General features: G+C 44.7%; 1 protein-coding gene across 1 annotated transcript in view; it reads right to left on the bottom strand.

Moving 5' to 3' along the window:
• Nucleotides 1–5,952: 5,952 nt before the first annotated feature.
• POP4 (POP4 homolog, ribonuclease P/MRP subunit) overlaps nucleotides 5,953–23,368 on the bottom strand; it is a 31,436-nt gene continuing 14,020 nt past the window's right edge. Inside the window, exons 3-7 of the mRNA XM_073605815.1 lie at nucleotides 21,660–21,877; nucleotides 13,464–13,541; nucleotides 11,447–11,508; nucleotides 7,556–7,657; nucleotides 5,953–6,155 (exon numbers count right to left, since the gene is read on the bottom strand). Of these exons, the coding sequence (XP_073461916.1) occupies nucleotides 6,019–6,155; nucleotides 7,556–7,657; nucleotides 11,447–11,508; nucleotides 13,464–13,541; nucleotides 21,660–21,877 (597 nt within the window). The 3' untranslated portion in view covers nucleotides 5,953–6,018. The remainder of the gene's footprint in view (nucleotides 6,156–7,555; nucleotides 7,658–11,446; nucleotides 11,509–13,463; nucleotides 13,542–21,659; nucleotides 21,878–23,368) is intronic.

Below are 23,368 nucleotides of genomic sequence, written 5' to 3'. Positions count from 1 at the left end.
AGCGATGCAGTGCCGAATCGCAAAAAGTGCTCTGGTCAGGAAGCGGTTAAATTCCGATCGTGCGTAGACAAATCCGACGCACAAAGTGCCATGCATGCTCAGAATAAATAAAGAGATGAAAGCTATTGGCCACTGCCCCGTTTATAGTCCCGATGTACATGTTTTACGTCACTGCGTTCAGAACGATCGGATTTTCCGACAACTTTGTGTGACCGTGTGTATGCAAGACAAGTTTGAGCCAACATCCGTCGGAAAAAATCTGATGGATTCTGTTGTTGGAATGTCCGATCAATGTCCGACCGTGTGTACGGGGCATTACAGTGACTGCGGGGGACGGGTATCCCGATGGTGACAATAGTGACCAATGCCTGTGTATTGTATGGTAACAGGGGGGTGAAAACTGAGGGGAAAAAAAAAAGCCTAAAAAAGAAAAAACGAATGCAGCCACCACATCCAATGATTGGCTGCAATATATTACATTTTATGATTTCGAGCTTAATGCCGCTTTAAATATTCAAAATGGGATTCAAGTATACAGTTGCAATATAAAAACATTATTTCAAACACCTTATATAAGTCCTAATGATATTTATTAATAAAGCCAATTATGTAAATCAGAAACACACGTGACAGGTCCTCTTTATTAACGCCGTTAACTTCAAAATCGGTAATAAAGAACGTTAGGACTAAAGATTGCCGTCTAAGAAGTTTGCAGACTATTTCCAGTAACTGGTTTGGGGGAGGGGACGGTCACTCCCGAATATGTTGTAATACAGTGACAGTCACATAACTGACTCCTTTCCTCACATCCTTACCGCAGAGTCACAGCAATGTCTTTACCTGGGTAACACGATTACAACACGGCTGCCTGGTGTACACGTCTTCTCCCTTCTCCCAGCATGACAAACTTTCTTCCCTTGAAAAGGGGAAAATATATTGGCTCCCGGCCAAAGTTTATGGCGTTAAATTGGTTGTTAACCTCACACATGAAAGATGAGCAAAGCATATCCCTCTATATCAGGGATCTGCAATTACCTCCAGCTGTTGCAAAACTACAAGTCCCATCATGCCTCTGCCTCTGGGTGTCATGCTTGTGGCTCTCAGAGTCTTGCTATGCCTCATGGGACTTGTAGTTCTGCAACAGCTGGAGGTCCGCTAATTGCATATCCCTGCCCTATAGTGTGTACTTGTCTCAATCCAGAGCTGCTTCCTTCCTCTGCTATCAGCAGGAGTAACTTCTGACAAGTTTTCCTGACACCAAGAGAAACAAAGGTGACAGGGGAGGGAGATCCAGCACACAGCCTGTGATTGACAGCCTCAGTTCCTTTCTTGTGTGAAAAGGGGGGGTCCCTTCCCTCCAATCAGCTCTCAGAGCTCTCTTCACTGAGCTCTGCAGAGTGTAATTTCAGCTCTCCGCCCCCTTTTTTTGTCTGACAGCTCAGACAAGCTGTATAAATCCTGCATTTTGAACAGATGTGGAGGAGAAAGGGCTGCAGATAAACAGGCACCAACTTATATAGAAGGATTTGTTTAATCTCTGGGGGGCGTGTGTGTGTATTATATATATATATATATATATATATATGTATATATGTGTGTGTGTGTATATGTGTATGTATATATATATATATATATATATATATATATATATATATATATATATATATATATACACATATACATATACATATACACACACATACACACACACACAAAACTATTTGATCCCCTGCTGATTTTGAACGTTTGCCCCACCGCCAAAGATCTCCCCTGCTGTGCCTTTGTGTTCTGTCAATGGGTGACGGGTGATCGGCTTCTGCTGTGACTAATCACAGGGGTGGCGTGCGGGTGCTCCCTACCATGAAGAGCAGAATAACAAGTATATACAGTGAGGGGGAAAAAAGTATTTGATCCCCTGCTGATTTTGTACATTGTCAGTGGGCAAAAGAAATGATCAGTCTATAATTTTAATGGTAGGTTATGGCAGTATATCTGCGGTGGGCAGGCGGGAAGTGGTTAAATAGTACAGTAAAACCTTGGACTGCGAGCATAACTCGTTCCGGAAACATGCTTGTAATCCAAAACACTTGTATATCAAAGCAAATTTCCCTATAAGAAATAATGGAAACTCAGATGATTCGTTCCACAACCATTTATTCATAGGTCCTTCAGTCCATATAAAAAGATTATAGCAATGTGACCAGGTTGTGTAACCATAAAATGTCCATCCACAAATTGAAGCCTCCACAAGGGGATTAGAGGCAAAATCCAGCAGGAGCTCCAGAGTATAAAAGAAAAGAGAGGCGCCTCTAAGTGTAGCAATATGTTGCTAAATGTTGTACCTTCATTAAATGTAACCATATTGCTACACTTAGAGGTGTCTCTCTTCTCTTTTATACTCGGTTGTGACATGACGACTACTTGTATATCAAGACATTGCTTGTATATCAGGTCAAAATTTGATTTAAAAATTTTGCTTGTCTTGCAAAACGCTCTCAAACCAAGTTCCTCTCAAACCAAGATTTACTGTATAGTTTTTGTCCAAAAATAGAATACTATACATTACATCACTTCTGAATTTTTGTTCTGTCATACAAGAATTTTCACAACTTTAGTAAATTATTCGGTTTCGATATGAGATTAGCATGCAAAAAATAAAGAAGTAAATAAATAAAAAACGGCCGATCGTTAGTCCAATAAATTTATTATGTGTGTATCAGGCATTAGTCTGATGTGTTGTCTACTGACCATACAATCAGACGAGTCCAGTGCCCGCCCTCCCATTTCATCCTGTGACCGCTTATCAAGAAAAGAAATATAAAATCCCTTCATTACAAGGGGAGATTTATTATTTGTTGATTTCAAGAGAATTAAACAAAGAAGGAAACCACAAACTTCCTGAATTGTACGGAGGAAAACCTAAAGCAACATGAAGAATTCTCATGCCATACAAGGTCCTGTCACTTACAGAGTAACATGAGCCGTCATAGAGAGCTGCACTGAGGGGTTTTCCTAGAAGTGAAGACAGAGGATGGAAATCACATACTGGATTTTATCCCTGCAGACTTCATGGTCCTAAGTAAACTTTTTTTTTTTAAATAAATGTATGTGAAAGAGACCAACGTGACGCAACGAGTGCTAGTTTCACACGGTCATTAACCACTTAGTGGTCACCCCCACGTACATTTACTGCGGCAGGGCGGCCGCTCTGTGCCAGAACATGTACCTAGTATGTGATCTGACACTTCTGGGTCTGAGGCGCTTGCTCACCATCAGTGACCCACTCCCACTGACATTGGACACAGCAGGAGCCAATCAGCGGGTCCGGCTTATGCTGTAATGCATAAGGCATAAGGGCACTTGCAGAGCGGCCTCATTCACCTGAATGGGTCATGCTTGGCAGGTGCTAAACCCACCAACCATGACGCATGTACACCCCTGGCCACTGCAGCTAAAGGAGGGTGCAATTGGAGTGGGGGGGGGGGATAAAACACATCTTAAACTGTCCAATCACAGCCAGTCACATGTAAATACAGAAGTGTCGGTAATCGGCTCTCCTCACCTCCCACTGACAGAGTGTGTGGTGAGGAGTGTCGATCAGCACCATCTCCTCGCAGGGGAGACCTGGGCAAGTAATCAGGGCACTGATCATCAGTGCCCCGATTACAGGAAAGCCCCATCAATCAGTGCTGCCTATCAATGCCCACCACTGCCACCTATCAGTGCCTCATCAGTGCCCCCTAATCAGTGCACATCAGTGAAGGAGAAAAAAAAAATCTTATTTACAAAATTTACTGGCAGAAAATAAAACATTTTAATAAAAAATAAAAATCCCAGCAGTGATTAAATACCACCAAAAGCTCAATTTGTGTAAAGAAAAAGATAAAAAAAAAAAAAAAATCAATTTGGGTACAGTGTTGCATGACTGCGGAATTGTCATTCAAAGTGTGACAGCGCTGAAAGCTGCAAAATGGCCTGTGCAGGAAGGGGGGGAGGGGGGAGGGGGGGGGGGGGGGGGGGGAGTGCCCGGTATGGTATTGAGGTGGTTAAGGACGCCAGCTACCGTTGGCGGTAAATTACTGCAGACTTTCACTACTAAAATACCATTTGATGTCATAAAACAGCGCATGTGGTATTTTAGTAGTGCTTTTTAGTAAATGCCAAAAACATTTTTGAAAAATGCTGTACGGCATCTTACTGCTTATGCAGATACAGTAAATAAATTGTGGAAAAAACATTTTCTTTCAATTTGTTAATTTTCCAAAAAACGATGACAAAAAAAAAAAAATTACAACTTCAAAAAAACTCACCATGCCACTTAAATACCTTGGACTGTCTAACTTGCAAGAAAAGGGTTAATTTGGAGGGTATTTGTACTGTTCTGTCATTTTGGTGCCTTGAGAAATTTAGACCGTCAGTACATCAGGAATGATCAATTTTCAGATATATCCCATAGTTTGTTCCTAAACACACTAAATAATATACACTGATTTGGGTTATTTTCACCAAAGAAATGTAGCAGAATACAGTTTGGCCTAAATTTATGAAGTCAGATTATTTATTTGCAAAATGTTATAACAAAGAAAGAAAAACTTGTTCTTTTTGGCTTAAAAAAAAAAAAAAAAACAGTGGTGATTAAATACCATCAAAAGAAAGCTGTTTGTGTGAAAAGTTTTCTTTCTGAACCCTGAAACGTCATATCGCTGGGAATGCATGAAAGTAAAAAATATGTAATTTTTTTTTTTGTACATACCGTCACCAGTCAGTGTCCTTGATCACCACCACAGCATATGATGACGCAGAACTGCACTGGTGACAGTATGTGAAAAAAAAATGTATTTTTAATTTTTTCCCCGAAAAATTGTGACAAAATTTAAAAAACTTCCCGCCATGCCTACTTACTAAATACCTTGGACTGTCTGCTTTCCAAGAAGGGGTCATTTGGGAGATATTCTTTACTGTCCTGGTATTTACGGGCCTCAAGAAATTAGATAGACAGTCAGTACATCAGGTGTGATCAATTTTCAAATATATATCCCACAGTTTGTAGACGCCATAAATTTCACACAAACCAATCAATTTACACTTTTTTTATTATTTTTACCCAAGACATGTAGCAGAATACATTTGGATAGAAAGTTTATATAATATTTAAAAAAAACAAACAAAAAAACAAACAAAAAAAAAACACCCCAGTGGTGATCAAATACCATGAAAGAAAGCTCTATTTGTTTTGATATTAATGTCATTTTGGTACAGTGTTGCATGACCTTGTAATTGACAGTTAAATTAGCGCAGTGCTGAATAGCAAAAGATGACCTGGTCATAAAGGGGGTAAAAGAGCTCAAGACTATGTTTTGCATGGGAGAATGATCTAGATCAGTGGTCTCCAAACCTCAAGATTACACAGGCATTGCTTAAAGTCGCATCAAAGTCGCTCGACTTTCAGGTCGTACATGTGTGAAAGGGGCCTTAAAGTCCCTAATTTACCTCTCTGGTGTTTATGGGGTTCCAGGAAGGCTTTTGCATGATAAGTGGGTTTGTCTCTAAGAGCAGAAGTAAACCCCATACATTCAAAAAGAAAAAAAAAAAAATGGCGGCGCCCCATGCCCTGGTGCCGCCTCCTCGTTGCTATCATTAAGCATGCGCAGCCCTTTAAATATCCCCTTTTTGAAATCTCATTAGAAGACTGAAAATTCAAACATTTCAAACATTTTAGGACATCATAAAGCATGGCGGCGGTTTAATGGCACAGGATATTATGTGTCAGTTCCATAATATAAAAATGTTTTACTTTTTTTTGAGGTTGGGGGGGGGGGGGGTGGGGTTATTAGAGGACAGTTTCATCATCACTCAATCCCAGCAGCCCTTGAAGCTGTTCCAGCGGCAGCAATATATGAGATTACTTCCCCGTGACTTGCTGCTTTCCATCGAAGTCTTCCATGTTTCTCCATTAAAAAAATAAATAAAAATAATGTCCGGGATACATCCGAATTTCATCTCGACTCCATAACCTGGTTACAGGTCTACGTTTCCTTTGGCTTTAAATTTTTTGGCCGACCTCTCGCTGGCTCTCATCTGAAGCTTGCTCCCGTAGATGTAGGTGATAAATCCGTCAATTTCCACACTGAAGACGCAGTTTAACTTTGGAACAACTGTCGGAGGGGGGGTGAGAGAAAGGGAAAAAGTCGGAATAGGTGTGTAAATTACAGGGAAGGGGACCCGAGTTAAACTGTCTTTGGAGAGATTGACTCGGTCGTTCTGTGAAACGTCTCGGGTTATGATTGTACTCTGAGTAACATTATGATGGCCTCCTGCTTTAGCGGTTTATAACGCTGAATTATGAGGACATGCGGGTTGTCAGTGATGGGGGTTTGCTGACAATCTATCAGGAATGAAAGTGGACTGATGGTGAATTAAAGAGCCAGTCCATCCAAAAAAACAGACATTGACGTTTCTGGTCGGTGATCGAAAATGTAAAGGTTTAATACAACTTTTGATAAAAAAAAAAGAAAGATAAATAGTAGTAAATGCAGTAACATGGATCTTATGAGTAATGTGCATTTACTACTTTTATGCATTGAAGTCTGCAGAGCATTGCTCCACAATCAGTGCAACGCACAGGCTCCATTAACTCCTTTCCACCCAACCCCAGCTTCCCTTTAATAGGGTCTATATGCCCGGAGATATGAAGAATTGGTGATCATGTGACCACTGTCACAGTGGTCACATGATTGTAGCTGTCCTGCCGGCTACTGATTGTTAGTAGGGACCGAGCCTTGTCTTCAACAGCTCAGTCTCTGGGCTGGGAGCATGCAGTGACCATGATCTCCGCACAGAAACATGGGCCACCCAGTATTCTCATTTTTATGGTCTTTTTCTACTATTCACTATGTATGTTTCAATAAATATTACTTTTCTGTATCCCTATAGTTTACTGTGCCGTTAAAGTCAGATTTTGGGTCACCTTTTGGGACCCTTCCTTTTTGTACTCCCATAATTATTCACAGATGAGGCAATGTGAGTGCTCTCTTTTCTGGTTGCTAGGTACAGATGTTGGATGAGAAGACTTGGCTCACAATTGGCATTCCATTTCCTCCCAAAAGGTGTTCAGTAGGGCTGAGGTCAGGGATCTGTGCAGGACACTTAAATTCCTCCACACCAAAGTCATCAAACCACGCCTTTATGGAGCTGGCTTTGTACAAATGCTGGAACTTAAAAAAGGACCTTCACCAAACTGTTACCACAAGGTTGGAAATGCACAATTGGCTAAAATGTCTCTGTGTGCTGTACCAATAGCCGTACCCTTCACTGGAAACATCAATTAGCAGGATGTCCACATGGGCAGGTGTGATGGTCAGGTGTCCACACAAACCTTCAAGCCTTATAATGCACACAGAACATTGAAGGCTAAAATTAATGTGTAGGACCTGGCTGTGTACTCAGCTGACCGGAAGCAGCTTCTCTCCCATCTGGCCACAGCTAAGGAAATAAAAGACGTGGCAAATCCCTACTCTTGGCCTTCACACACAAAGTGAATAAACACAACCCTCACCTTTCAGTTTATCTTCTTTTGTGATTATTTTGAACACATGTTTCGTCTCCTGTAAAATGATGCCTGTGAGGCCGACATAGGACGGACACTTTGATTTGGATACTGTAAAAAGAAACAAAAAAAGTCTGAGATGATGCTACAGAGAACTTCCACAAAATATTAAATATTCTGTTAACTATCACACCATAGTCATCAAGGAACAGTTCACGCGGACTGATATTTTAGTGTTTGGTGGATGCTCAAGTGTTAAAGTGGAAAGCAATCCATAACTTATGTGGAATGTATGTTCCCTGCTAAAGATATTATTTTTATCAATTATGCTACCAAAATTAGAGCTCTGGGCTTCAGCAAAATGGCAGCCTCCAGCAAGAAGAAACCGGAACAATGCTGGAGGCAATTTACAGCACAAATTGCCTCCAGCATTGTTCCGGTTTCTTCTTACTGGAGGCTGCCATTTTGCTGAAGCCCAGAGCCCCTGAGCAGCAGTAAATCGTTAGGCTGTCAGATGGGACTCTCCAAATTCAGACGAGAAATAGAGAGCAACAATGCAAGTACAGAACAGGGGGGATACAGTGTATTACTGGATTCAAACAGTATAGAAACTTATTTTTAATGTTTTACATAGCTATACCTGCAAAAGGGGCCAGCCTTTTAATGTTAGGATACTTACCTGTCCAGGGACCCCACGATGTCGGCACCGCAGACGATTTTTTAATCAGCTCTCGAGGGCTGCCCGCCACCATGCCTTGTAAGGGAAAGCAGCAGTGAATGGCCCAGCGGCTGTAAAAGGAGGAGGGGGGCGGAGTCCTCCGGGAGTGGGAAAGGGTACCTGTCAAAAACAGGTATCTGCTCCCCCCCCCAAAAAAAGGTGCCAAATGTGGCAGCGGAGGGGGGAAAGGAAGCAAACAAACGGAGCTTCCCTTTTTGGGTGGAGTGTCACTTTAAATCTTCTGACTAATCTTCCTTGTTAAAGCCAAAGTCCAGGTTTCCTGTCACTCTAAATAGTTTGTTTGGGCCAAGCTGGCCAAAATGAATTATTTCCATAACCAAGTTATTCGGCTACTGTAAGCACTGCATCACATTCTAGTAGCTATAGCTACATACAGTATACAGTGATGTGTTCTGGAAGCTCAGATGACTTCCTATCTGCTGCTGGAACAATATGGAGTTTGGATGGGTGCTTCTCAGACAATTAGAGGAAGCCTTTTTTTTTTTTAATCAATCAATAGAAGGCTTTCTGTAATTAGAGGACGTGGAGAGACAGGCAGATTATATCATAATCCGCAATCCATCTGAGCCAAATCAGAGGAAATCTTGTGTTTACTGATACAAAAAAAAATACAAGATTTCCTCTGAATGGCTAAGAAGCATTCAGCCAAACTCTATTTTTTGCCGGCAGCCGTCTGCTGCAGAACACAGCGCTGCATACTGTATGTAGCTGATGCTACTACAAATCACAGCAGCCAAATCACTTAGTAATGGAAATAGTCAGTTTTGGCCAACTTGGCCCAAACAAAACTATATAAAAGGAGGCAGGAAACCTGGACTTTGGCTTTAAAGTGGTTGCAAAAGTCTCAATGTTATTTACCTACATGCATTTTATGCATAAAGATAAAAACCTATGTGCAGCGCCCCCCCCCCCCCCCCCCCCCCCCCCTCCACATACTTACCTGAGCCCTGTCTCTATCCAACGATGTGCACAAGAGCAGTAGCTCTCTTGGGTCTCCTCCTCTCTATTGGCTGAGCGACGGATGTCAGCGGTGACATGTCCACTGACATCCGCCGCTATCCGATCCGGTCCACCAATTTGAGACGGCGGATCAGTTTTCATCCGATCTCCCATAGAGAGGGGGACTCTGACAGATCTGTCTCAGCACAGTGAGTGGAGACAGACCCGTCATCCGCCCTGCTCAGCGGAAATCAATGGATCGCTCCCCACTGAGCAAGCAGACTCCATCAAAATGGACATGACTTGTGTGAAAGAGGCCTTAGGGAGGATTATAATCCCTGTCAGATTTATTTATTTTTTTATTCTCCAACCGATACTGCATCCACCCAGGTAAGTATGATTAAGGTAAAACCCCCAAACTCATACTTCTCTTTTAAGGAAATCCCTTGGGGCCCACCAGGTCACCAGAACTCCGATCTATTGCTTTTCTGGGGGATAACCCAAAATTTGGGATTTTCATTTACTTTCACTTTCGATAATGGTAAACAGGACAACTAGAGAGGGTGAATCTCCCTAACGGGGACACAGAAAGCAATAAAAACTAACATGGGCTCTAAGCCCTCTCCACTCCATCCAAAAAATAAATAAATTTGCCTTTAGGTGTACTTTAAGCTGTTATGTTAGATCTCTCATTATAATCATACAGATTATGGTGAGAAGGGACTAAATAAATTAGAAAGTCTTCCAACTAGGGCGTAACACAGTATGGTCCCACACTGGGCATTTAGCCCCGTTGCATGGGGCTGTAGCATTAAGCTGCAGGCAAAGGGCACATGTGTCCAGCCCTACTTTATGAGAGGCTGACAGCTGCTGCGGCTGGAGTGGGTAGCTAGAATTATTTTTGTTTAGGGCAGTACACGCCAGGAAGAAAAGCCTGGATTGTAAGGAATGTAGAAAAAATGATCCGAACTCCGGTTGATTCTTTTAAAATGTCCTAATTTTATTGAATAGCCACAGTGAAGAAACGCTGATTAAATCAGTTGACACGTTTCAGCCTATAAGGCCTTAGTCATAATGACTAAGGCCTTATAGGCTGAAACGCGTCAACTGATTTAATCATCTTTGTTCACTGTGGCTATTCAATAAAATGAAGACATTTTAAGAGCAACAACGGATCATTTTTTCTACATTACTCTACTCAGCCAGCCACCTTGGATCGAGCACCTGGGAGCTCTGCTATGTATGTGGTGTATGGGTAGTAGCGCTGACTTTTCGGTTTATACTTTGGAATGTAAGGAAACCTGAGTTTTAGGGCATTTGCCCCTGAGCGCATGCTGCCCTAAACGTTTGTAATGCTTGATGCACCATCCAGCCTCATAGTTTGACAGGCTGCCAGCAGAAGGACTGAACAGAACACCTGTGCCCGCTGCCTGCAGCTAAATGCTAGAGCCCCATGCAACGGTAAATGCCCAGTGTGTATGGATCCTTACTATGTTATGTAGGGATCTGGCATATATCTTAAAAATAAGATGATTATTTCTCATCTCAGGACAGTCGATGGAGCTATGTAAATCATTCCTTAATGCCCCAACAGCCAAATCCACATCCATGAGCAGAAGTATTTGTGGGATATGTGATGGAATGAGACATCTGAATAGCTTCTGTTCTATGAAAGGCTTTTGCTGTGTTATAACAAACAGGTCAGCCTTAGCTCCTGTAACTAGAAGGTGGCTAACAAACAAATTAGATCATCTACTAAAGCCCCATACACGAGCAGAATGTCAGGAGACATTTGCTGGTATGAAAAATACCAGCCGACATTCTGCCCATGTGTATGTCAGTCTGTCTGACAGAAGCTGGCTGTTCGACCGGCTTCTGTTGGATGCGCATGCTGGAAAACCAACAGCCGTCCGACTCCCGATCAGTGCTGTCAGCCAATGGCAGAGAGCGCTGATCGAAGTATTCTGGCAGGGGGCCGTCCACCTGTCAGAACACAACAGCTCAGCAGGAGGCGATTGCTGGACTAACATGCAACCTCGCATAGATAGTACAGCGGCTCTGTTTTTTTTTGTGTAACCCATGAAAAAAAAAAAAACAAAAAACAAAAAAAAAAAACAAAAAACAAAAAACTGTAGTTTGTACCCGGCTTTAGTCAGAAGATTTGAGTTACCGTACTTTGCACATATCTGTAATCATTGATAATGCCAGCACACTATACATACCCATAACCAGCGCTCCATGCATATCCGCCTTCAGTAGCTTATTCTGGATCATCTGCGGTTGTCTACACAAGAATAATTCATAAATAGTAAGCTAGGATCACAATACTAACACAGTAAACACAAAGAATGGAAGCACAGAGAAGGGAAGGAGTTAAATGCTAGCGGTTATATTTCCCGGACTGGCGAGTAGACTAAGGCTCCTTTCACACAGATGGACTGGTTGGGTCCATCTTTCAGTTTTTCAGGCAGACCCAATCGAACCACCCATTGCCCTCTATGGACGGGCAGATGTCAATGGACATGTCTCTGTTGACACCCGCTAACAACCGATCCCATCTGCTAAAAAACAGACGAATGGGAATCCCCATTCGTCTGGCGAGTCGGGTGAGAGGTCCGTTTCCATTCACCTGCCCATAGAGAAAAGCTGGCCGTGCCCGCTCTGCATCAGTGGCGCGCACACAGACCTGTCATCTGCCTGCTCAGCGAGGATGATACTCCACCGAGTAGGTGGATATGCTGGTGGACTCTGCAAGTGTGAAAGTGACCCAAGACCATACAAGATTGTTTGTATGAGTGTGTACAAATGTACCTACATTCACCATCCCCACCCACTTCATATCATTGCTCTTCTCTACAATTGGACACTTTATTTTTTACTAATAATTTTATTTATTTTTTGGTAATGACATCTCCCAGCTCTTGTGGGATTTTTGCCTATGAAAGAATGACATCCCAGTGGCTTACAGCCTTCTGGAATATGGACATCATGCATTCCAGGAGGCCATAGGGTGCAGTGTAAACGCTGATGCGTGTCATCAGGGGGCCAGCTGTCCGTTCCTGGTTCTTGTAGCTGCCCCCCCCCCCCCCCAATAATGTGCCAGGGCGTCAACTGCAGAAAGCTGAGACAGCCAGCCTAACATAGTACATAACTAAAAAACGCTGTAGTGTAGGACCAGGTGTATGCTGGAGGTGGTAGAGGATTGCAACAAGACAATTCTGGATTTACGAGTATGTATTTTGAGGATAACCCAGGAAACCAGGTAAGGGGGCAGATAAAGGAGCAGGGGAGTGAGGTTCCTTCCTAAGCCCATGAATCGCACTGCATTCCTGTGCAATTCACATGTGATTCAGTGCGGTGCGCACCGCACAAAAGTAGTGCATGCACCAATTTTAGAAACATATTGCGTTTAAAAATGACCATGCGATCCAGTGCAGGCAAATGCACTGCATTTGCAAGCTGCGCTTAGGGTGTTGTGAACATTGCACTGACAACCACTGCAGATCACAGGGGCAGTGCGATCTGAACACAGTGTCAGAAAAACTCATGGACCGCAGGTTTCCCGTACTGCGTTCTTATGTAAACCGGGGCTAAGGCCCCTTTCACACTTGTGGCGACTTATCCTGCGACCTGGGACTGCAAAGTCACATGACGACAAGTGATTCCCCATGATTTCCAAGGAGTAACTTATCTGTGCGACTTCAAGTCGAAGCGACTTCAAAGTAGTCCCTGCACTACTTTGGTCTGACTTTGATGCGACTTGAGGTCCATAGATGTACTTGAGGTCCAAGATTACACAGGCATTGCTTCAAGTCACATCAAAATCGCAGCAAAAAAAAATGCGGCAAAATTGTGCGACTTTCAAGTCGCACAAGTGTGAAAGGGGCCTAAGAGGGACCAAGACTGTAGAAGTTCTGCTGAAAAAAAAAAGCTGGCACCAGTATTATCTGTGGTCTAATTGCAGCTGATCTTTTTTTCACCAGTGCTTTATTCTGCATTGTGTTCATGTAAGAGAGGCGGCCATCTTGGTAGAGACAGAGCTTTGCTTCCTCATGTTAGAGCCTCCAGCTAAGAGAACAGTGAGCAGCACAGTAGTGACACCAAATCTCACTCCAAATCTATTAAGACCAGAAGTCAGAAGCTGTACAGTGTCTTAGATCTCATACTGCAGATATACAGCTATGAGGCTACTTGCTCTGATACCTTCTGTGCAAGTTAGAAAATCATAAAGATACTCACGCATCCGGCCTCAACCCATTACACAAGTCTCGGATATACTGTTTCCAAAGATCATGAAGAGGAAGAAACATGTCGTATCTGAAAATGAGGACAACAGGAGAAATAGTGACAGACATTCAGACTAGCAAAACAGACCATAAGCAGTGAAATTGCGGTAAAAATCACATGCGTTTTCGGTGCCATTATCAGCCGAATGCTGATAACACTATTTTCAGACGAAATATTTAGACAGCCGAAATTTCAGTGCATCTCTAGTTATAACCCTCCATTACTCTATCCAAAATGGAAAAAAAAAAAAAAAAAAAAAAAAAAAAGAGTTTGCCTATACTTCAACCTAAAATCAGCTACATACATACGTACCATCTGCATCAGTCACAGCCTGAGTAGAAAGGCCTGTCCTATGTCAGAATGTGGCATAGTAGGACCTTTGCTTTCTGTGTAGAAGCAGTGTTCTCTCTGCAAAGTACAAAACCATCCAAGTGCTGCGCTGATCACTGTGTTACTTCACAAAACACAACAAACACAAAAAATTCTTACAAGACCAAAAATATAAAAAAAAAAAACAAAACAAAAAAAAAAACAAACACAAAAAAACCCTCAACAAATGATTGCACAAATTGAATAGCACACAGGCTATAAACTGACCCAGTATGGTAAAAAGTAAGCAATTGACAATATTGTGTGACACTCGCAGTGCAAGGATCCACATAGTAAAAAAATTGCACTGAAATTGCATGAAAAAAAAAAAAATGAAAATAATGAAAAAAAAAAAAAAAAAAAAATCTTTCTGCCATGGTCAGACGCACCTCCTGCCGAGTCATGCGTGTACACATGACTGGACTTTACAGCATACTTGGTCCGGCGTACCAGAGTCCGTTGGACAATTCGATCGTGTGTGGGCTCCAGCGGACTTTGTTTTCTCAAAAGTTTGACGGACCTAGAAATGAAACATGTTTCAAATCTGTCCGATGGACTCGAGTCCGGTCGAAAAGTCCGCTCGTCTGTATGCTAGTCCGACGGACAAACACCGACGATAGGGCGGCTATTGGCTACGAACATCCTTGTTTTAGTCCGGTCGTACGTCATCACATATGAATCCATCGGACTTTGGTTGATCGTGTGTAGGCAAGTCCGTTCATTCGGAAAGTCCGTCGTATAGTCCGCCGAAATGTCCGCAGGACAAAGTCTGCTGTAAAGTCCGCTCGTGTGTACGCGGCTTTAGAGGTACAGCATTCAGCAAGGCTCATGTTCCCTGCTGATTGAGGAGCCGTAGCTCTGACCATGTAGGGTGCAGGCTAGACCTCTGCAGAGAGACCACTGCTTCCACACAGAGGGCAAAGATCCTTCTCTGTAGCATCCTCGGCAGGGGACAGGCTCATCTTGCCAGGCTGAGACTGCTTTCTAAAAAAGGAGAAGAAAAAAAGAACTGCAAGACTTTGCACACCTTTTGATTTGATGCACCTGGACTGATTTAACCTCTTGCCAACCACAGAACGCAAACAGGGAGGGCTTTAACGTCCACACGCATGCGCCCACGTTTCTGTGCCGACTGTGTACTCCCAGTGACCAGAGACAGCTCCCAGACTCTAGATTAGAGCAAGAGCTGGTGGGACTGGTTCCTGATCATGTGACCACTGGGACAGTAAACCACAGTGGTCATGTGATCGGCTAGTTCTTCTTGCCTCTCGTGCTTACAAAAACAAAAAACAACCCTGTAAGACAAAGGCATAATGAGCTAGTATGCTTTGCATGCTAGCTCATTATAAAATACTTAACTTAGAACGAAGCCCCCGCACACCTCAGACGGCTGACATCTTTCCCCGGTGTTTCTCTGAAGAAAGGGCATGCGCCAATGACGCAATCGGTGGGGTATACAGTAAATATCTCCTAAACTATGCAAATTTAGGAGATATTTACAGTACCTACAGGTGAGCCTTATTATAGGCTTACATATAGGTACAAACAAACCAGGGGAGTTTACTTCCTCTTTTAAGAACCTGTTAAAGGGAAGCTGGGCATGGATGTGAAGTGCTTAAACAATGTTCAATTTATCTGTAAATAAAAAAAATTAAAGTTACGTACCGGTAACATCTTTTCCAGTAGTCTTTCAGGACAGCCACCATGAGAGATAGTTTCCTCCTCTTCCTCTAGGAAACACTGCGCCAGCCCATAAATTCTTACTTCCCCCTGCCAGACCTCAGTATATTCCAAGATTACCTCCGGTCAGCTGGGGAGACACAAGAACACATTAATAACATACTATTCCATATCATTATCATGCTGCGTTCTGGTCTTTTATAAGACACCCCAAAATTTCGGGTGGGTAACTAGGGCTGTCCTGGAAGACTACTGGAAAAGACGTTACCGGTACGTAACTTTAATTTTCCCCCTTCGTCTTTCAGGACAGCCACCATGAGAGGATCAACGAGCACTTACCAGTTAGGGTGGGACTACAGCTTGCAACACCTTTCGCCCAAAGGCTTGCTCACTAGCCGACACCAGGTCCACTCTGTAGTGCTTAACGAAAGTGGAATAGCTGGACCATGTTGCAGCCCTGCATATCTGCTCTGGCGTCGCTCCAGCCTTCTCTGCCTGAGAAGCTGCCATAGCTCTAGTAGAGTGTGCCCTTATACCCATTGGGATTTCTTTCCCTGCTAATGTATAGGCCTGGCCAATGGCTACTCTGAGCCATCTGGCAATAGTGCGTCGAGACGCTTTGCATCCTTTTCTGGCCCCAGAAAACAAAACAAATAAAGAGTCTGACTTTCTAAACATCTTGGTCAGCTCTAGGTACTGAAGGATACATCTCCTTACGTCCAACAAATGAAATTTTAATTCCCTTTCCCCCGAGGGGTTGGGACAAAATGAGGGTAGAACTACCTCCTGACTTCTGTGGAAACCAGAAGCCACCTTAGGTAAAAATGCTGGATCAGTCTTGAATATGATCCGATCTGGAAAAATAATGCAAAAAGGAGGTCTAACTGATAAGGCCTCAATCTCACTAACTCTCCTGGCAGTTGTCACTGCTACCAAAAAAACTGTTTTTAACGTAAGATCCTTTAGTAGACATTCTTCTAAAGGTTCAAAGGGGGTTCCCGTCAGGCCCTGTAAAACTAACGACAGGTCCCACTTGGGAAAGGAAGGACCCTGAACCGGTCTTTGTCTAGACAGAGCCTTAAAGAATCTGACCACCCAAGGGTTGGTGGCCAGATGCTTTTCTAAATAAGCACTGAGTGCTGACACCTGACCTTTAAGGGTACTTATGGATAAACCCCTGTCTGCCCCGCACTGAAGGAATTCCAACCCAGCTGTGGGACTATGTACCGCAAAGGAGCCTTCTGCACACCATTCATTGAAACGTACCCAGACTTTTTTATAAATCTGGCGTGTTTCCTTCTTCCTGCTGTTGAGGAGGGTGGAGATTAATTTCTCAGAAAACCCCCTAGCTCTTAGCATACCCTCCTCAGTAGCCAGGCCACTAACTGCCAATGGTGAACCTGTGGACAGAGGACTGGGCCCTGTGAGAGGAGATCCTCTCGAGGTGGCAGGAATAAGGGAGGTTCGACCGCTAGCTGCTTGAGTACTGAGAACCAAGCCCTCTTTGGCCAATGTGGTGCTACTAGAATCAGGGACGTGTTTTCTATCTGGAACTTCCTGAGGACCGCCGGTAATAACGCTGGGGGCGGGAAGGCATAGCAGATTCTGAAATGCCAGCTCTGGATCAATGCGTCGACCCCTCGCGCTCCCTCCCCTCTGTTTAGGGAGAAAAAACAAGGGGCCTTTGCGTTGCTTCTTGACGCGAACAGATCTACTTCTGGAGGACCCCATTTCTCTGAAATGAGATTGAAAACCTCCTGGTTGAGGATCCAATCGCCCTCTCTCAGTTTGGTCCGGCTGAGAAAATCTGCTATCACATTCTTCTCTCCTCTCAGGAAGACTGCTGAGAGTGAGAGAGTGTGAGTCTCGGCCCAGTTCAGAATGTCTGATGCTAAGGCCAACAGGACTCCGCTTTTCGTGCCGCCCTGTTTGTTTAAATAGGCCACGGCGGATGAGTTGTCCGACTGCACCTGAACATGGTGGCCCTGTAGCTCCTCTTTGAAGAACCTGAGTGCTAGCCCGATTGCCCTCAGATCCTTCCAATTGGACGACCTTCTTAGTTCGTCGCCCTCCCAGGTGCCCTGTGCTAAAAGGGAACCCAGATGCGCCCCCCAACCTTTGCCGCTTGCGTCTGTGGTTACCACCTGAGAAACTGGGATGAACCACAGACGACCCTGCGACAAGTTTGAGACCCTCCTCCACCACCAGAGGGATCTCTTTACTTGGGGTGGAACCTGTACCAAGGTGTCCAGATCTTCCTGACTGTGATCCCAGACCCTTAGGACAAAGGACTGTAAGGGACGAAAGTGCAGACCTGCCCATTGCACTGCTGGGAGGGTAGCGGTCAATAGACCCAGGGCCGACATCAAAACTCTTATGGAGACCTGACTGCTGCACTGAAGAACCGCCACTGCCCTGTCCAGTTTTTGAACTTTTTCTGCTGGAAGAAACACCCTCAGTAGCGTTGAGTCCAACAGATAGCCCAAGTACATAATGCGCTGAGAGGGAATCAAACTGGATTTCTCCAAGTTCATTAGCCACCCTAGACCTGTAAGAACCCTCTTTGTTAGTTCTAGATCTCTGACTAACTGCAGTGGACACGGTGCAAACAGGAGCAAGTCGTCCAGGTATGCTATCACTGATATTCCCTGGAGCCGAAGAAAGGCCATCACCTCCGCCAAGACCTTGGTGAAAATACGGGGCGAGGAGGAGAGCCCGAAAGGCAGCGCCTGAAACTGTAGATGTACCGTTGTTCCACCTACATTTACCGCTAGCCGCAGAAACCTCTGCGAGGCTTCTGTAATAGGAACGTGTAGATACGCGTCCCTTAGGTCCAGAGATACCATAAAGCAGTTGCGGGGCAACAGGGCTCTGACTGTGAAAATTGTTTCCATACGGAATCTCCTGTACGTCACTGACCTGTTCAGGGGCTTTAAATTCAGAATCAGTCTGAATTTCCTTGTGGGTTTCTTCACTACGAAGATGTGTGAATAGAAACCCTCTCCCTCCTCGGCCTTTGGAACTCTGAGAACCACATTTTGATCTACCAGATCTCTTAATGCTTCCAACAGAGCCTCGGCTTTTGCCGTACACCTGGGTAGGTGCGTGACAAGAAATCTCCGTGGAGGAGGATTTGTGAATTCGATATGGTACCCCCTTCTTATAATCCCTAGGATAAAGCGATTGGGGGATATCGCTTCCCACTGTGGGAGGAAGGCCCCCCAGTCTTCCCCCCACCCTGGTTGGGGAGTCATTGGTTTTTACGGGGCTGTTCAGGAGGGCGAAAAATCGCCCCTCCCCTGCCCTTGCCCTTCTGACCCCAAAATTTCTTTTGCCCTTCCGGCTTTGGAATTTCTTTACGCTTTTGCGGACGAAACCCCTTCTTTGTCTGTGTAGGGGTTTTCCGCTTAACTGGGAAGGATTTCTTCCTGTCTGCTGTGCGGTCCAAGACGGTCTCTAACCCTGGGCCGAAGAGAAGGTCTCCCGTTAACGGTATGCCGCACAACTTGGCCTTAGAGGCGCTATCGCCCGGCCAAGTTTTTAGCCAGAGGGCTCTCCTGGCCGAATTGGCCAGAGCCGCTGATCTGGCCGACATACGGACTGATTCTGCCGAGGCATCCGCTATGTAGGCGATACCCCGCAGAATCGTAGGGAAAGAAGATAGAATTGTTTCTTTTGCCGTTCCAGCTTCAATATGCTCTTGAATCTTAGAGAGCCAGTGCTCCAGATTGCGAGCCACTACTGTGACAGCCAACTCAGGTTTTAAATTACCAATTGTTGAATCCCAAGTCTTTTTGAGGAGAGAGTCTATTCTCTTATCCATGACATCCACCAGGGCCCCCATGTCCTCAAAAGCCAGGTCTGTGTGTCTGGAAACCTGGGAGAAGGCAGCATCTAACTTGGGACTTTTATTCCAGATAGATGTAGGATCATCCGAGAATGGAAATCTCCTTTTTAAGGATCTAGAAAAAAAGGGTTTCCTTTCGGGATCCTGCCACTCCTTTTTAATAGTTTCAACCAGTACCTCATGTACTGGAAAAACTTTCCTCCTTTGTTCCCCTAAACCCTTGTACATTTGGTCATGAAGGGTCAGGGGTTTCCTGTTTTCCTGAATACCGAGGGTTGTATAAATAGCCCCTAAGAGGTCCTCTACCTCTTCCAGGGATAATTTATATCTGGAGGATTTCCTGGACTCCCCGTCCAGGTCCTCTCCCTCTGAATCATCCTGGGAATCGTAGGAGGAACTGTCTGGTTGTCTTTGTTCCACTCCGGAGGGCCCTGGAGCTTCCACTGCCCTAACTGAAGTTGCAGGTTGGGCAGGAGCAGAGCCCTGAGCCTGAGGCGAGGTTATATCCTGGGGGACTGGACTAAAGGGAGGCTGAAACCTTTCAAATAAGGCTTTAAATGAAGAGAAGGAGGACGAAAGCTCCTTAACCGAGGCTGCAAGTCCTGACTCCTGTTCAGAGTCCCTCTCCTTAACAAGGGAGTCTATGCACTCCCTACACAAGACCTTTGTCCATGTTTCCCCTAAAGTGTCCCTTCAAGAGGCACACCTCTTCTTAGAGCTATGTGCAGACCTAGACTTCTCTGTAGCTTTCTCAAAATACATGAAAAGAAAAAACAAACATTTTGTCACTTTTTTTTTTTTCAAAAAACAAGGATACAACCCTGGGAGTGCACTAGACCCTCCTTAATATGTGGGGATCTGAGCCTCCCTCCCCTGACCACCCAGGGTGTCTGCCCCCCCATGACAGGAACTATACATGGAGGGACAATCCTAGATAAAGAGTACTCTTCCCCAGGGCACTCTTACCTTAGGAAGGCTGGAGGTAGTGTCCGTTGGCTGAGCATCTGCTTCCGACATGACTTGCAGGTGGTTGCTACTACCGAGTCCCACGCTGCCTGTGCGCGTCCCAGACTCGTCTCCAGCCTGTGCCTGGCTTCCCTATCAGCGCCGCGACCCGGAACCGGAAGTCGCGGGTCAAAGGCAAGCACTCGCCCTTCCGCCGGAAATGACGTCGCCCGTCGTCCGGCCCGCATAGTTCCAAAAGAAAGAAAGAAAAAAAAAAAAAAAAAAAAAAAGAGAGCGGTCTGTATGGTATACAGGGAAGGTGAACGCTTGCCTGCTGCAGCCCTGTAGCCGCGATAGGGAATCCCCCCAACCTGAAGCCGCGCTCGGCTAGGAAGTGGTGGCAACAGAACGAGGGGTAAGTCCCCCCTATGCCCTAGGAAACCCCTGCTCCCATTACAGGCTCCAAAAAAATATAAACAGCCGCAGTCACCCTGACTGAATGGCCTGGTTCCTTGCACAGTGTCTCCCCACCGGAGGAAACACTAATACTGAGGTCTGGCAGGGGGAAGTAAGAATTTATGGGCTGGCGCAGTGTTTCCTAGAGGAAGAGGAGGAGACTATCTCTCATGGTGGCTGTCCTGAAAGACGAAGGGGGAAAATGGTTATGCCCCAGTGAAGTACAGTGGAACCTCGGATTACGAGCATAATTCGTTACAGGAGTATTCTCGTAATCCAAAGCACTCGCATATCAAAGCGAGTTTTCCTACTGAAGTCAATGGAATCAAAAATAATAAGTTCCGCATTGACTTCAATGGGATGCAATACCGCATGCGGCAAGAGGCGCCGGAGAGTCTCGGAAACGGCCGAAAAGGCCCGAGCACACTTCGCCTGACCTCGGCAAACCTCGGAAAGACTCCATTCACGAGCCTTTCCAAGGTTTGCCGAGGTCAGCCGAACTGTCCTCGGGCCTTTCCATGCATTTCTGAACTCCGACGTTTGGCGCTGTTCGGCTCCGGCGCCCCCCATCTCATGCCAAAAGCGCTACTGCAAACCGCTTTTGGTCTGAATCCTGCTCGTTTTCCGAGACAACACTCGCAAACCAAGTTAGGATTTTTAGAAATACAGTGCTTGTTTTGCAAAACACTCGTTAACCGCGTTACTCGCAAGCCGAGGTTCCACTGCATAGTGAATATAGCACAGTGGAAGAACATATGTAAGCAAATGATAGAGGGCGTTACCATTTAAGTGTATAACCTCCCTCTAGTACCCGTCGTGGTGCTCAGGAATAGAGAGGGCCGCAGTCTCACCTCTGCTGATCAGATTTGATGTCGAACAGCCTCATCTCTCGGCGCTCCTTGGCGGTCAGTGCTTTGGTCTTGTTGCATTTCCGCTTCTTCTTCTTGTGGACGTGCTCCAGGACTACGGCCTTCCTATACAGATACTCCTCCGGCACCTTTCTCAGTTTTGGCATACAACGCTTTAGAAACGCATTGACAAATGCATCTGCTTTTTTTGAAGACTGAAGCTAAAAACAAAGCAACAACAAAAGGTCTTCAAAAGTCTACAAACCAACCAAAACCAATTTGTTTTCTACTTGTAGCATCTTTAACCACTTCAATACCGGGGACTTTTACCCCCTTCCTGCCCAGACCAAATTTTCAGCTTTCAGCGTGGTCACACTTTGAGGGTCGGTTCACACCACCTGCAGTCCAGTGCATTTTTTTTCTGCATCAAAGACACATGGAACACAGGTTATATGGTTTCCAATGACATAGTTCACACCAGTTCCAGGAAAAAAAAAAAGAAAAAAGGAAGAAGTAGAACATGCTGCATTTTTTCCTGCCCTGGACTGTACTGGAACGCAGTAAAACACATCAAAAAAGCACTGGAATGCACTGGAACGCATCGAACCCCAGTGCAGTGGGGGAAAAAAAAAAAAAAAGCCATCTGAAATGCACCTGGTAATGCATCAAAAACACATGTAAAAAACGCATCCGGAGCGGATCTGGGGTGCATTTTTGTGGTGTGAACCAGCCCCGAATGACAATTGCACGGTCATAAAACACTACCCATAAGAAATTTGCATAATATTTTTTTTTTCCCACACAAATAGAGCTTGGGGTTTTTATTTTTAGCTAAATAAACGAAAAAAGACCTAAACGGTTTTGGAAAAAAAATAAAATAAAAAATATAGCGTTTTTTCTTCATTTCGGTTATAAAATTTTTCAAATAAATAATTTTTCTTCATAAAATTTAGGTCAAAATATATTCTGCTACATTTCTTTGGTGAAAATAACCCAAATCAGTGTATATTATTTAGTCTGTAGGAAAGTTATAGAGTCCACAAACTATGAAAAATGTGTATATATATATAAATGATCAGTGTGCTGTCTATCTATCACGGGAGGTGGGACATTGTTACTACGGCCCAGACAATTCAGCTCCATGACACACAGAGATCGCGGCAAGGAGAGGAGGAGGAATGACGGGACCTCTTTAATGTGAGATCTGGGGTCAAAAAGACCTCAGAACTCACATTTACACATAAATGCAATAAATTAAAAAAAAACAAAAAAAACACCCCTTTAAGACGATTGAGCAGAAGGGACGTTTGACGTCGCTTCCGCCATCTGTTATGGAGTCGAGTGGGGGCCATCTTTCCCTCACTTGGCTCCAGGCCTGTCAGGGGAGAGGACACGATCGCCTCCGCCGCTACTGACGGCTCTGTTAAGTGGCGGAGATGACACGAGCGCGGCGGGGGGCTTTCTCCCGCCCCCCGATAAAAGTGATCTTGAGGCGAATCCGCCACAGAGACCACTTTTATCTTTAAGAGAACCGCCCATTGTTGTTGAAAATACCGGGGTTATGGCAGCTAGCTGCTGCTATAACAACGGTATTTAGCGTCAAAGTACCGATATACAATGACGGCGGTAAGTGGTTAAATCAGCAAAAATATTTGAAAGCGTCCAATGCCTTTAAAGGGATAAAACATGGGAACATGTGCATGGAGGCCAGA

The sequence above is a fragment of the Aquarana catesbeiana genome, linkage group LG11 (assembly GCF_042186555.1).
Source record: "Aquarana catesbeiana isolate 2022-GZ linkage group LG11, ASM4218655v1, whole genome shotgun sequence".
Classification (NCBI taxonomy): Eukaryota; Metazoa; Chordata; class Amphibia; order Anura; family Ranidae; genus Aquarana; species Aquarana catesbeiana.
This window is presented reverse-complemented; position numbering and strand designations above follow the sequence as displayed.